General features: G+C 42.5%; 1 protein-coding gene across 2 annotated transcripts in view; it reads left to right on the top strand.

Moving 5' to 3' along the window:
- PHB (prohibitin) overlaps window positions 1-12,785 on the top strand; it is an 18,124-nt gene extending 5,339 nt beyond the window's left edge. The window contains exons 1-7 of one of the 2 annotated variants that reach the window (XM_044671659.1): window positions 215-585; window positions 1,866-1,987; window positions 3,490-3,651; window positions 7,274-7,416; window positions 7,575-7,691; window positions 9,992-10,087; window positions 11,610-12,785. In XM_044671659.1, the coding sequence (XP_044527594.1) occupies window positions 1,900-1,987; window positions 3,490-3,651; window positions 7,274-7,416; window positions 7,575-7,691; window positions 9,992-10,087; window positions 11,610-11,822 (819 nt within the window). In that variant the 5' untranslated portion in view covers window positions 215-585; window positions 1,866-1,899 and the 3' untranslated portion in view covers window positions 11,823-12,785. Of the gene's footprint in view, window positions 1-214; window positions 586-1,865; window positions 1,988-3,489; window positions 3,652-7,273; window positions 7,417-7,574; window positions 7,692-9,991; window positions 10,088-11,609 lie in introns of those variants that run through there. The other variant, XM_044671658.1, reaches the window with a different exon arrangement.
- The last annotated feature ends 1,787 nt before the right edge of the window (window positions 12,786-14,572 follow it).

Below are 14,572 nucleotides of genomic sequence, written 5' to 3'. Positions count from 1 at the left end.
GGAGGGAGAAATGTGAGGGAAATAGAAAGTAGTGGGGGAGCTGAGAGAGAAGAAGGGGAAGGCTGAGGGAGAAAGAAAGAATGGAGGGAGAAAGCTGAGAAAGGAAATAGAGTGGAAGGGGAGGAAGAGAAAGAATGGAAGAGGAAGCTGAGAGAAGAATGAAGAGGGAAGGTCGAGGGGGAGGATGAAGGGGAAAGCTGAGGGAGAGAATGGGAGGAAGACTGAGGGAGAGGGAAGAGAAGGAGGCTGAGGGTGGGAAAGGTTGGAAGAGGGAAGGTTAAGCAGCTTAGTACAATAATGGGGAAGACGGAAGGAAGGAAATGGTTAGGGTATAGGGGTGGAAGGGGACTCCTAGGAATCAAATAGAGTTTGAGTTTTGGTAACCTAATGTTAGTGAAAAGATTTGAATTTAGAGTCAGAAAATCTAGACACAGCTTTATCCTCTGGCCTCAATTTCCTATCTGTGAACTACTTGGTCTTTGAGACCTTTCTTAGCTATACAGATACAGAGTGATACAGTGAATAGAAAGCTGGCTTCAAAGCCAAGAAGACCCAAGTTTTAAATTCTGCTTCTGGAACATACTGGTTTGTATCCCTGAGTTAGTCACCTAATTTCTCAGTGCTCTAGGAAGACCATAAGTTGCAGAGAAAGTGCTAACATGCATTGCCAGAGGTTTTCTCCCACCATACTAGGGTTCTTCAGCATTGGGCCCATGGATAGCTTTCACAGGGCCAGTAAAACTCGGATAAGGAAAAAATTATATCTCTATTTTCACTAATATCAAACTAAAATTTGGCATTTCCTTCGATTATGAATGTAGGTAGGAGAGATTCTGAGAAGTCCATAGGCTTTATCAGACTTCCCCAAAGGTCTGTGATACAGAAAAGAACCCTTATTACAATGAAATTACAGGTCCAGTCCCTATTTTTATAATGTATGGTATGTGGGGGGAAAATAAGTAATAGAGGATATTTTTTTTAGATCCTTACCACTTGTCTTGGAACCGATACTAAGTATTAGTTCCAAGACAGAAGAAAGGTAAGAGGGAGACAACTGGGGTTAAGTGACTTGCCCAGGGTCACAGCTAAGAAGTGTCTGGGACTGCATTTGAAACCAGGACCTCTGGTCCCTAAACCTGATTGTATCCACTGAGAGCCACCTAACTGCCCTGGGAGTAATAAAGGATTGAGGGGAGAACAAAATAAGTGAGACCATCTCTATAGTTAAGTGAAATTACTGGTTTCTGAGGCCTAGTTAATTGCTTCTGATCTCAAAAAACATTCCTGTTTTTCCAAGAATCTGTCCCTACTTATCACTTTTCCCATGCTCTACTGTCATGCTATCATCCATCTAAAGACATTTCTGCTCAATCTGTCTGTCTTTCCTATAATAACATGACATTCTTGAAAATATTTTTAGTAGACCTACAATCAGCATTACATTGCATATTGGTATTTTTTTTTTAATATTGAGATGGATTGTAGTGAACTCCCTGTATTCTCTTCTCATCCCCACTTTGACCACTAAAATCTATTTTTGATTTGCAAGGGGAAAGGAGCTTTCATAGTAATAGAGATCAGGTCCATGATTTTGATCTTATTAGTACCATGCCCTCCCTAGTGAACTATCTTCCCCAAACCACTCCCAGCCCCCACCTTTGTCATCAAGCCTTTGTAACTGAAAATGAACACAGGGGAGACATAATTTATTGAATTCCTAAATCTGTCTTGGATGTTAACCTATTGGTCTAAGGATGGGCAGAACCCTCAAGAAAATAGAAATTTTCTGGTTAGAAAATGAACTCAGTGGTTGAGAATGAGTTTTCACTAGGGAATGTGTGATGCCTTTCGTTTTCTCCTTTTAGGTCTGAGAGGGCAGAAGACCCATCTGAAGAAGACATGGCTGCTAAACTGTTTGAAGCTGTTGGCAAATTTGGCTTGGGCTTAGCTGTTGTAGGAGGAGTTGTCAACTCTGCCTTATATAATGGTGAGGCCCTGAGGAAGGGCAGTTTCTCCTACTAAGGGCTCCTCTTGTCCAATATGACTCTCCTGGTAGCAATATATATTTATGAAAGCAGTTGTCTAATCAGACTGACTAATCTGGTACTTTCTATGCTGTGCATACCCACTATTATGATGAGATTTGTTGTAGTTAAAAAGTTCTATAACTTTTCAGACTTCCATTCTTCCTGCTTCTTATTTATTCTTGCCTTTAATGTTGCTTCACTGTTAAAGTCAGGCTTTTCAGGAGTTAAAAGTATTTAATTAGATAACTATAACTGATATCACTATCTCCTTTTACCTTGAGTGGAATGTCTCTATGGGTGTTCCTGGTCATTTGGGGTGACCTATTAGATAAGTGATGGGCAACCTTTTGAGCTTGATGTGTAACAATTTGCCCAAAAACCGAGTATAACTCAGGTGGTATGTCACTTTGAGAAGAAAAAAAAACAATTTCACAATATTTATAGTTTAAATAACAACAATGTATAATTGTAATATATAACTATTTAATAAACCAAAATAGGTAAATTAATATAGGTAGAATTGTCATCTATAGTGCATAGAGTGTCTACACTACGGCAAATGTTTCATCCTTGGCATGTGGTCCCATACTTCTCTGTATGCGACCATGTGTCATTGAAATGGCTATGCGTGTCAGTGCTCATTGGGTTTCCATCACCATATTAGATCCTACAGCTGCTTCTATAGAGCCAAAATAGCACATCCTAAGTGCGTAGCCAGGAAGCAGCAGAAAAGGCACCTTCTAGGTATATAGCTAAAGGAATGAATGAAGTTCTTTGTGGCAAAGATAAGGTTTAAAAAGTAGAGATGCAAACACTTATGGGTTCTAAGAATATCAAGTAACTTCCAGGTTCCCAGAGTATCTTCTCTTGTGGTCTAGTAACCACACATAGATCTTTGATTTAGTGAACATGGCTGTATTGCCCTCTCTCAATAAGGTTTTGAGAAACAGGAAAATTAGAAAAGAAAATAGAATAGGAGAATTGGAAATAGAGATTGTAAATGTCAGGCTTCCCGTTGTGAGGCCTTTTATAACTGATGGTGCACCTGAAAAGCATTCAGTTCATTTGAAAGTGTGGCATATGACCCCATTGATGATGACCCATGGGGAAAACTTTTTTTTTTTTTTTTAAGTTTTAATGTGGATTGTTTGTTCCTGGAAATATGCTCAGGAGAGAGAGTGGTTAATCATAAAATCAGCAATTTCATCTTTCAAGGAGAAATGATGCTAGGGAACAGATCCTGTTACCTAAGTCCTTGGGGAAGCACATGGGACAGGAAATGATTACTTGCTGATGTAACTATTCAGAATCCTTTAGGAACACAGAAGTTCAGGAAGTGGAACCATAAGAATTAAAGCTTTAATAAATGAACCTAAATTACCAAGTGTTCCTTTCAGATAAGTGAAAGAGTTTATCAGTAAGTTCATTTTCCTGACTTGGTCTTTTCCTTTCTCCTTTCTAGTGGATGCTGGCCACAGAGCTGTCATCTTTGATAGGTTCCGTGGAGTCCAAGACATTGTTGTAGGAGAAGGGACTCATTTTCTTATCCCCTGGGTACAGAAACCAATTATTTTTGACTGCCGTTCCCGGCCACGAAATGTCCCAGTAATCACTGGTAGCAAGGGTGAGTATTCTTTAAGTATTTATGGAAAAATAGCTGTGTTTGGTTAGTTGATCTCAAAATAATGTGCTTAGCATTTGACAAGTTAGATACTAGCAAAATCCAGAGGGAGGAGGAAACCAGTCTCCATACCAAAGAAGCCCCCAGGGTAACTGAGGAGAATATGTATTTCTGTTTTCAGGAAGTTTCTACTAGAGTATAGTTGGGAGATGAGAAGAAGGTAAGCTGTGATAGACATAGCTAAGATTATATGTCCTTCACCAAAGCCCTATTCCGGTCCCTATGGTGGACTAGTGAGAGAGAGAGAGAGAGCGATCTGAAGTCTGAAAATATAATATCTCTTCCATCCCATGCTGATGCTTTCCTTACTCTTTCCTACCTAGCTCATGCTTTACTAAGAGTTTATCAGTAACATTATCTTTGTATATATGAATAACAGTGTTACTGGTATTATTGCTTTACCATATTGAAGCTGATAAATAAAACAGCATTGTGGTCTTTTTGATCCATCTTGGATGATTGGATGTTTTTTAAACTATTTAGTAAAGTTTGGCCAGGAAGCAAGGAGGCACTTCTGTTGGTTGTCCATTTATCTGATGCCAAGAGAGGAGATGAAAGGTTGGCTGGGATGAGCTCATTGGAATTTGAACTGAAAAACCTAACTCTGAACTCCCCACCTTATGTGCTTTGTTCTTAGGTGGCTTCATATGTGTGTTCTCTTTTCCAGCTAAGCTGGAAGGTTCTTGAAGACAGATTATTTTTGGTTTTCCTGTTACTTCAGAATCCTCTCTCCCCAACCCCAGTTTATCAGGGTGGGATATTGGACTGCCAAATTATGAGGCAGTCTGTATCGTTGACTAACAATATAAGAGAAGGAAGATTTATTACTACCAATACATTCCTGAAAGGTTTACTTTCAGACAAAAATGAATATATTTCAAACAAAAGTGAATGTCTGGCAGTGTTGTAGGAAGAATGATGGACTTGGAGTCAGACTTGGGTTTGAGCCTAAGCTCTTCCATTTAATACATATATGAAATTAATTAACCTCTCTCAGTTTTTCCACCTGAAAAATAGGAATGGTATCTTACCTACCTCTCAGAGATATCTTGAAAACTCATGCTAGATAATAAGTATGTATGGAAAGTTAAGTATAAAATGCTATTGGTTATTGTAACCTCCATAGAGTAAAGTAATGACAAAGTGAATATGTGTGAGGAAATTCTCCTGGCCTTGGGGAAAAGTGGGTCGTACTCCCAGGGTTATAGAGGACTCTCTGTGCTTCAAGTTAAGACATCATCCATCTGTCTCTTCATTTGGCATATTGGGCTTCTTAGTACCTAGGCTTATTGATTGATTGACATTGTGACTTAGCATCTTCAGGTATTCAGTCTTAATTGCTAATAATTAAGGAAGACAGAGTAAAATGAAAGTTATCCATCCTTCTTAGAAAACATTTGGATCTAGAGACAGGAGGTCCTGGGTTCAAATCTGGCCTCAGGCACATTCTAGCTATGTCACCATGGTCAAGTGACTTAACCCACATTGCCTTAGAACCAATACACTGTGTTGATTCTAATAATGAAGGTAAAGGGAAAGAAAGAAAGAAAGGAACAAACAAACCTTTAATTGCCTAATTGCAGGGTAGGTGCCCTGTAAGTATCTATACACATTTGTATATGTCTGAACACACAACAACTAAGTTATGCCTGCCTTCTATAAGCTTAAAGTTAAATAGAGGGACTTTATAGAGTCATCTAATACAACCACCTTGTGAGAGGCAGCCATAGATAGTGTGAAAAAGTATCAGATTTAGATTTAAAGAATCAGATCTTTACTTTTCTGCTGCGTGACCTTGGGCAAATCACTTCACATCAATTGTCATACATGCACATAAGTAAATCCAAAGTATGTGTGAACAATAGGCTCAGGAGGCCATGAGCTAGACTTTGAAGGGTGAAATCTAAAAGGTGGAAGTGAGGAGGAATGAGGAATAGTCTGTTCGAAGGAAACAAAAAGTAGAATGTTGTATACAAGAAACAGGAAAGTCATTTTGACTGAAACATAGAGTGCATGTGTATCAAAATGTGTAATAAGGGGGCAGCTGGGTGGCTCAGTGGATTGAGAGACTGAGAGACAGAAGGTTCTGGATTCAAATATGGCCTCAGACACTTCCTAGCTGTGTGACCCTGGGCAGGTCATTTAACCTCCATTGGTTAGCCCTTACTCTTCTGCCTTAGAACCAACATCCAGTACTGATTCTAAGATGGAAGGTGGGGGCAGCTGGGTAGCTCAGTGGGTTGAGAGTCAGGCCTAAAGATGGGAGATCCTAGGTTCCAATCTGGCCTCAAACACTTCCCAGCTGTGTGACCCTGGGCAAGTCATTTGACCCCCATTGCCTAACCCTTACCACTCTTTCCTTGGAGTCAATGCACAGTATTGACTCCAAGATGGAAGGTAAGGGTTATATCAGTTTGGAAGCTGGGTGGAATATGAAGTGAAGAGACAAGAAACCTGAGTCAGGGAGGCCAATGAAGAAACTGTCAGATTAGGGGCAGCTAGATGGTACAGTAGATAGAGAGCATGGCCTGGATTTGGGAAGTCTTGGATTCTATTCTAGCCTCAGATATCTCCTAGCTATGTGACCCCAGGCAAGTCATTTAACCCTATTTTGCCTAGCCCTTGCCCTTCTGATTTAGAGTTGTTACTAAGATAGAAGGTAAGAGCTTAAAAAAAAAAAAAAAGCTTTTTAAAAGAAAGATGTGATCAAAATAGTCCAGGCAAGATGTGATAAAAGCCTGAACTAGGGCAGTAGCTGTGTGAATGGAGAAAGGGGACAGATACTAGAGGTATTGTGGACAGAGCATCTACAAAGCTTGGCAATTGACTCGATAGGAGGAATGAGGGAGAGTGAAGATTCAAGAATAACTCCTAGGTCCTGAACCTATGTGAGTGGAAGAATAGTGGTCCCTTCATCAGAAATGAGGAAGTTATGGAGGGGGGTGGAATAAGAAATTCTATTTTAGACATGAGTTTGAAATGCCTATGGGACTTCCAATTGTAAAAGTCCAATAAACTTGTCCCCAAAGGAAACATAAGCTCTGTATGTGTGTGTGTGTGTCTTTAAATCTTTTAATTGAGGATTAGGAGCAGCACCCCTGGGTTGGGGCAAGAAAACACTTTAGACTGTCAGCACCTTTGTGCCATCAGGGAAATGGGGAGGTTTGTCCCTGCTTGTCCATTGGTGATATAGAATTTGAGAGAGACAGGGCTGAATATATAAATCTCAGAGTTGTATGTACGGAAATGATGAGCCCAATGAGGTCTCTGAGAGGTATAGACAAAACCCAGGACAAAATCATGAGGTGCATCCAATCAAGGGTGAGACTCTCATGATGATCTGGGAAAGTATACAAGGAAAGAGCAAACCTAGAAATGGGAGAGAATCTGGGAGGAGAGGGTGGTCGGCAAGAGCAAGTGCTTCAGGATGGGTCTTGACTCTAAAACAGCCACATAAATTGGCTTCTTTCCTTAGTTGGGCAAGTTTGGGATAGGAAGTTGTTCATGTGAGATTTTGTGACTCCCAAACCCAACTCGTCACATCATCCTTTGTCTTCTGATGCAGATTTACAGAATGTCAATATCACTCTTCGTATTCTCTTCCGACCTGTTGCCAATCAGCTACCCCGAATCTTCACCAGCATTGGCGAGGACTATGATGAGCGAGTGCTGCCATCCATAACCACTGAGATCCTCAAGTCAGTGGTAGTAAGTAAATGGGTAGCCTGTGGGCTGGAACCAGATGCCTCATACAGTACCAAATAGCAGGAAAACTTAGCTTTTGGTTGATAGGATATGGGCATAGTTTTGAATTGTTACTTCCTACTTCCTCACAACTCCTGTGTTCCAATCTTCTTTTGAACTAGGCTCGATTTGATGCTGGAGAATTGATCACTCAGAGAGAACTAGTCTCTAGGCAGGTGAGCGAAGACCTCACAGAGCGAGCAGCGACCTTTGGGCTCATCCTAGACGATGTTTCTTTGGTAAGACATTTAGAGACAAACATTAAGTCTGTGTTCCTTACTTTGGTACTCAACCATCCTTATAGTTATTAGCAGTTTCTATCTTGACAACTCCCCAGCCATATTTCGAGACCAATGACTGAGACTCGTGCTCAACTTGAAAGTGCTGAGGCTTCTTGTCCATATGAAGCAGTCTTCTTGGAGCCTCTAAGCTTTAGTTGCCTCTGCGTAAGACTGAGAACTTATAAGGCTGCCCTCTGCCATGCACGTTTTTCTTATAACCCTTGGCCCTCCCCTGACTCTCCCTTGCCATTGAATCTCTCGCTCTTGTAGAAATGTGAGCACTCCCCACAACCCCCCAGGAAGTGAAGTCTCATTAACCTTGTTTGACGTGGGAAGGAACTAACTAACTAGAGTAAAGGGGAAAACCTGGGTACAGTGCTAACAATCTGTGCCCAGCTTAGACCTCCCTGAGTGGCCTCTGGGAATTCTGGAACACCTCGGGTCTGACACTCTTGTCAGTTGAGCTCCAGAAAGCCCCCAATGAAAGCTGATCTAGTGTAAATAACTGGTTTGTTTTCCCAAAGCCTGATATGAGGGGCAAGGGACATCTCCAAGGCATAAGCCTTTCTCTTGAGATGTTATAGTCAGTGTATTTATATGGCACTGAATGTCATAGTCCAGACGGAAAACAATACAGGCAGGATAGCATTTCAGATCAAGGAGGGTAAGGGAAAGGGTTCATGTTTCTGGACACTGGGAAAAGTCATTTGGAGCAATTTGTCCAGGAGGGGGGTGGGGAGAATGTTTCCTGTTCCATTCTATACAGCACATTGCTCGCAAAAGACACTGTTTTCCCCCAAGCATATGCAGCTGTTCAAACAGTCACCCTGTCTTCCCCACACCCACCCCATCTACTACCCCTAAAAACCCAAAAAGGCAGTAGCCACATTTTATAATAGAAGACTCTCTGGGCTCCCCCTGTTGGTGAAATATGGATTTGTGGCCTTTTGACTACCGGCATAGAACAACAGAGTTCCAATCAACCCTGAGTGTGAGAACCCAAGAAATTAGCGTTTTGTTAAGCTTTAACCACATACCATGCTCTGGGAAAATGTGGGCTGCTCATGAGAAGTGTTATCTTAGAAGCATGAGATGATTTTGTAGGAAGAGTGTTAGCTTTAACTAGTATCTTTGTAGTGAAATCTAATTCTACTTCATTTTCACTCAAGGCCTTTCATTTTTGTACTAGCTTATAGCTCAGTATTATATGCGTGTCCATCCTCCCCAAAACTATCTAAGAAAGATTAGAAGCTAAGCCAGCAGTCAGACAGCTGCAGTTCTGGAGGAGGTTGATTAGGATTGGGCCACAAAGTGGGACCCAAGTGGTGGTGCCGAGTTCTTTGTTAGTGGAATCTGGGCCTTGGTGATAGGAAGAATACAGACAGGCAAGCAAAATCTGATAGAAAAATCAAAACCTTATTTTCCTTAATTTACAAAATAAAAAAGGTGAACACATTAATCGTTCTTTACCTGGCCTCTAGACATAGTCTTGTGATCTAATCCCACCATTCATATGATTTGTTGGGATATTTGGACCAGCTAGCTGACTCAATTACCCATGGTATTTAGGGAACGAGACTGTAGATAATGGGAATCTGGAACCCTTGTTCCAAGAAGTGGTTTTACCTGCCTTCCTCTTCTTTAAACCTTTTACCAGAAGGGCCCTAATTTGAGCTCTTCCTCTTCCATCCTATACTTGAGGTGCTGCTGAGAAGTGAATTGGCTACAAGATTTGGAGAAGTCAGTGGGACTGGATAATCCATAAGGATGGCGCATTGGCCTCCTGGGGTCATTGAGCTGGCCAAAACCTCACCTATCTTGAGACTCAGTTTTTCCATCTGGCCATCTTTGGAGCTTTTAGCAAGGGAAATTAAAGGATCCTGGGAGGAAGCTAGCTAGAGTGGGGGGGGGGGGGGGAGGCTGAATTCTATAAGCTCTCTAAGGAAGTTTGGAGTGGGTTTCTTCTGGCGCCAACAGGCCATTGTGAAAGGCTCCAGCTGTCATTTTCAGTGTGAAATTGCTATATTGGGTGTGACAGAACCATACAGGGTTGTATATTTCTGGACTACCTTAGAACCTTTGGTGAAAACTGTTTGGACCAAAGTATAGGGAAGGGAGGAAAGTTCCTGGCTTCACTGGCTCCTCCAGCTGCTGGAACCATTCCTGACCTCTCTTCCTCCCTAAGGCCATGGGGGCCTCATGACCAAGCTGTGTGAGCAATTATGCTTCCTCATCTTGTGCTCCCTTTCTCCCCTCAGACACATCTGACCTTTGGGAAGGAGTTCACAGAGGCAGTGGAAGCCAAACAGGTGGCTCAGCAGGAAGCAGAGAGGGCCAGATTTGTAGTGGAAAAGGTGAGTGTTCAGCCAGATGGCGGAAACTTCTCTTTCTCTTCCCTTTCTCCTTCATTCTTTCCCCTGTTTGCTGGGTGGCCTAGAGATCTGTCTTCTGTCATATGTTCTTCCGGGATAAATTTAGAGAGGAGGGAGAATGGAGAGACAGAAGTCAAATAATTATGTCCTGTAGTCCTCTGGGAGTAGTAGGGGCATTTGAATTTACAGCCCTAAGTCACTTATGGAGAAAGGGAAAGATCATCCTTAAGATAAAAAATATCCTTATAACAAAAATATTTCTTCTAGAATATTTTCAGTTTCCCAGAGAAACCCTTTTGAACCAAAGTTATAGAATGTTCTGCAAAGGAAAGGACCTAATGGATGAAGCCAGTTAAACCCAATATTGTCTTGTACACTTCACCACCCCTCCACCTTAACTGGATTTCCTCCCAGGAAAGATTCAGAGCAAAGAGAAAGAAAAAACAGGAAAGGCCCAATGTTGAGTAATTTCTCTGGGCTTAACTAGACTTTTTCCAAGGACCCCCATTCTGGTATGTAAGATAGATCCATCATTACACCTAACCCCTCTCTCCTAGAAATAGAATTGGGTGGAATTATAGATGGTTTACTATATCATCATTAGCCTGGTGTTTTCTGAATCCCTTTTTTTTTTTTAAACCCTTCCCTTCCCTCTTGGAGTCAATACTGTGTATTGGCTCCAAGGCAGAAGAGTGGTAAGGGTAGGCAGTGGGGGTTAAGTGACTTGCCCAGGGTCACACAGCCTGAATCCCTTTTTAAAAAAATTTTCTATAGGATGGTACCATTGTATAGCTGCCTTTAAATATGCCTCCTTTAAATCCCCCTAAGGGTATAATTTATTCGCTTCATATTGCTTTTATAATTATTGTAGGGTTTTATTTTCGTTGGCATTAATTGGGATGGAATCAAAAGATATTCCACCTGGGACTTGATTGGACTCAGGATCTGTGGGCAGGGTCTAGATTCCTCCCAAGATTCCTTGTGGCACCAGAAAGTTCCCATCTAGTCCTTAAATATCTATCAGTAGGGATATATCAAAGCCAAATTTCTTTCTTGAAAATGCTGACATTGATGGGAATTGGGCTTTATTTGGGGAGTGAGAGTTGGTGGAGAGGCCTGACCCTAGACTCCCTGTGTCTGTTCTTGCTTCTATCCCTCATGTCCATGGCTTCATGTGACTCAAAGCAGGAGATGGTGGCTGTCAGGGAAATAAGATGAAGCCAACAGAAAGCTGTCCCTATAATAAGTGGGTATGTGCAGAAAGTGGAAGGGGGAGAAGGGTTAAGTTGTGTTGAAAAATGAAATGAGGAGATTAGAAAACTTCCTAGCTGCTGTAGGTTCTTGAGGGAAGAAAAGTGGAATTAAACACCTGGAACAATGAGCTCCCTGGCAACATGTCCAGGTAAAAATGGAGCTTTTCCATGCCAAGACTCACTGGCTTGTTAGTTTCATTCATCATCATTGTTTTCCTCTTTATTGTGGGCTCTCTCCTCGATTCTTGTAGGCTGAGCAACAGAAGAAAGCAGCCATCATCTCAGCAGAGGGTGATTCCAAAGCTGCAGAGCTAATTGCCAATTCACTGGCCACTGCAGGAGATGGCTTAATAGAGCTTCGTAAGCTAGAAGCTGCAGAGGACATCGCTTACCAGCTTTCCCGCTCTCGGAACATCACCTATCTGCCTGCTGGACAGTCGGTGCTCCTCCAGCTGCCCCAGTGAGGCCTTCAGCCCCGCTGATCCTACCGCACTCAGCCACGATTCAATCCATAGCCTTCTCCCTGCCCCTCCCCTACCCAAAATCACTGTGAGATTTAATGATTTGGCTTACACAAAGGAAACAAATTTAAAGTTATTTTGGGATCTTGAATTTCTCCATAAGATTCAACTATTTCATTCTTTGCAACTCTCCTGTCCACCCCAACTTTAAGTAAAAACTGATATCTGTCCTGAACAAGTGGCTGGGGTAACACTGTTCTCATTGACCTTCTGGAGAAGTACAACCTCAATGCTGCTGGTAACAGGGAAAAGGTCAAAGGAAGAAAGGCAGAGAGAGACATTCAGGTGGACAGCTTTAATGTAGCCTGGAGCTTCCTGCCATTTGACCAGAGAAGATAAGGATACCACTCAGATCCTTAGGTATTGGCTATAGTTAGAGAAAAGGTGGCTCTCCACTCATTCCAGCATTTTGTTTTTAGACATAAATTTAAAAGAGGTGCTGTGGAGGGTCAGGAAGGAAATGGTCCAATTGCCATGAGGCTGATCATTAACTGTCGTGCTAGTAGAAGCAGATGTGTATGTGACTGGTACTGACTGAGAGAGCTGGTCCTGCTGGGATACAAAGCAAATTATTTTCTTTTCCCACTTAATCCCCAAAGGGTTATGAGAATGGAATGGTCTTTAGAGAGAGGGCCCTGAAATAAATGGGAATCTACTTGGAAGCTTGTCTCTCATCCCTGTCCCCTTTCAAAATGCTCAGGAGGGAGCTCCCAGTCTGAGGGAGTACATTCAGCACTGACTATGTTCTCCAGTGATGTGTGAGTTCTGAGTTCCTGGCTCTTCTATTTAGAGACATTGCCCTTCCGGACAGCTTTGTGGCTTGTGTTGTGGAGGGAATGGGAACAGCCTTGGGGGAGAAAACAAATTGTGTAACCCGCCTTCAATAAATGACACCCAAATTCCCTATCTTGGCTGTGTGTGTTATTTGCTGGAGTCCTGGGATTGGAACAAAGCTTTCTGGCAGGTTTGGGCCGCGTGTCTTTGCTTTTCTGGCCGGGAGATGTCTTGAACTAAGTAAAAAGAACGGGATGTTTCTGTTCCAGGCATGTCCCAAGCCTGAAATGAATCTCCCCGATGTCACGTGAAGTTTGTCAGCAGATGAGCTGTTGAACTAGAGGGGTTGCAGGTGAGTGGGGATGAGCTAACTCCCCATCCTTGGTTGTAGGAGACCACTACCCCCAAACCATAAGTTAAGCAGGTGCCCACCAGCTCTCAACATACAGAAATGTAACTATTTCAAAGGAGAAGAACAATGGGATGGATGACCCAACAAGACACATCACACCTAAGTTGTTTTATTTTGACTAAACCATTTGTTAGATTAGTGAGGGTGGGAATGCAGGGAGTGTAATATTTCCAAGCATGTTTATATTCCAGATTATGCTTTTAAAACAAAACCTTTACCTTTTGTCATAGGATCGATGCTATGTATTGATTCTAAGGCAAAGGAATGGTAAGGGCTAGACAATGAAGGTTAAGTGACTTGCCCAGAGTCACACAACTAGGAGGTATCTGAGGCCAGATTTCAGATTCTGCTTTACTTTGGCTTAGTATAAAAAAGGTGTTTGACGTAGCAGCTAATATCACAGTAGGGTTTGTTGTGCAGGACAGGGGATAGGAGCACCCCTTCAAGGTTGGAGAGGAGAAATTGTGAAAATGAGTCTAGATCATTGAGAATGTATTTTTATTTCCATTCCCAATTTAATTCCAAGAATTGCTGCCAGGAGAGGGTCATTAATAGGTCCCTATATGCTGGCCTCTGACCTGAACTGCCCCTATCCTCTCCCAGAGGGCTTGGGCCAGCTGTCAGCTGGAGAAATTGGGGGTTGATATACAGGTTTGGAACTGGTGACTGAAGCGTCATCTCAGGTTCTACTCTGAATCCATCTCATAAACTCAGCTCTGTATGAACCTCCTCTTACCATCTGGCTCCCCCTCCCCAAAAGGCCCTCAGTGTATGCCTCTGATCCTGACCCCCACATGAACCCCAAATCTCTGAGCAAAGGCCTTATCCTATTTGATGCTCTCCTGGGTTGCCCATCCAGCTTGCCTCCCTGCTACCTCCCCCAGAGTCATTCATCCTCCTCAGAGCTTCATGTGTCTCCTGCTTTTTTGTTTTTTTATTGTGAGAACAGTGGGGCCAGAGAATGATGAGGTGCCTGAACTTGCAAAACACTTTAAAGAGCTGAGCAGAAAGGGAGCATATTTCTAAATAACTTCCAGACCAACTTCCACCACGGGGCCCTCCTCCTTTCCTGCCTTTTATTGCTTTGGACACCCTTTTGCAAGGAGGCTCCTCTCTCCTCCCCAGGCCCTTTTTAAAAGCACAGTTGCTTTTCCTGCCTTTGGCGGGTGATTGAGTTTCATGCTCCAGGTGTCAGTGAGAGTCTCAAACTGAAGGATGTTCCCCCTTCCCTTCCCCTTTCTCTGTTTCTCATCCCTTCCCTTCCTTTTCCTTCCCTTCCTTTCCCTTCATTCCTTTCCTTTCCTTTTTCTTCCCTTCCTTTCCTTTCTTCTCCTTTCCCTTCCCTTCCTTTCCCTTTCCTTTTTCCCTTCCCTTTTTCCTGTTCTTTTCCTTTGTTTTTGATTTCCCCACATGAAAACAGTGCGAAGGAATGGTCTTTCTTTGTATCCTCACGCACGAGCTTCTCCATTTGTTGGGGCTCGAGTAAGTCTGCTGAAAGGAATTGGTA

The sequence above is a fragment of the Gracilinanus agilis genome, chromosome 4 (assembly GCF_016433145.1).
Source record: "Gracilinanus agilis isolate LMUSP501 chromosome 4, AgileGrace, whole genome shotgun sequence".
NCBI lineage: Eukaryota > Metazoa > Chordata > Mammalia > Didelphimorphia > Didelphidae > Gracilinanus > Gracilinanus agilis.
Note: the sequence above shows the minus strand (reverse complement) of the source record. Positions and strands in the feature narration are given on the sequence as shown.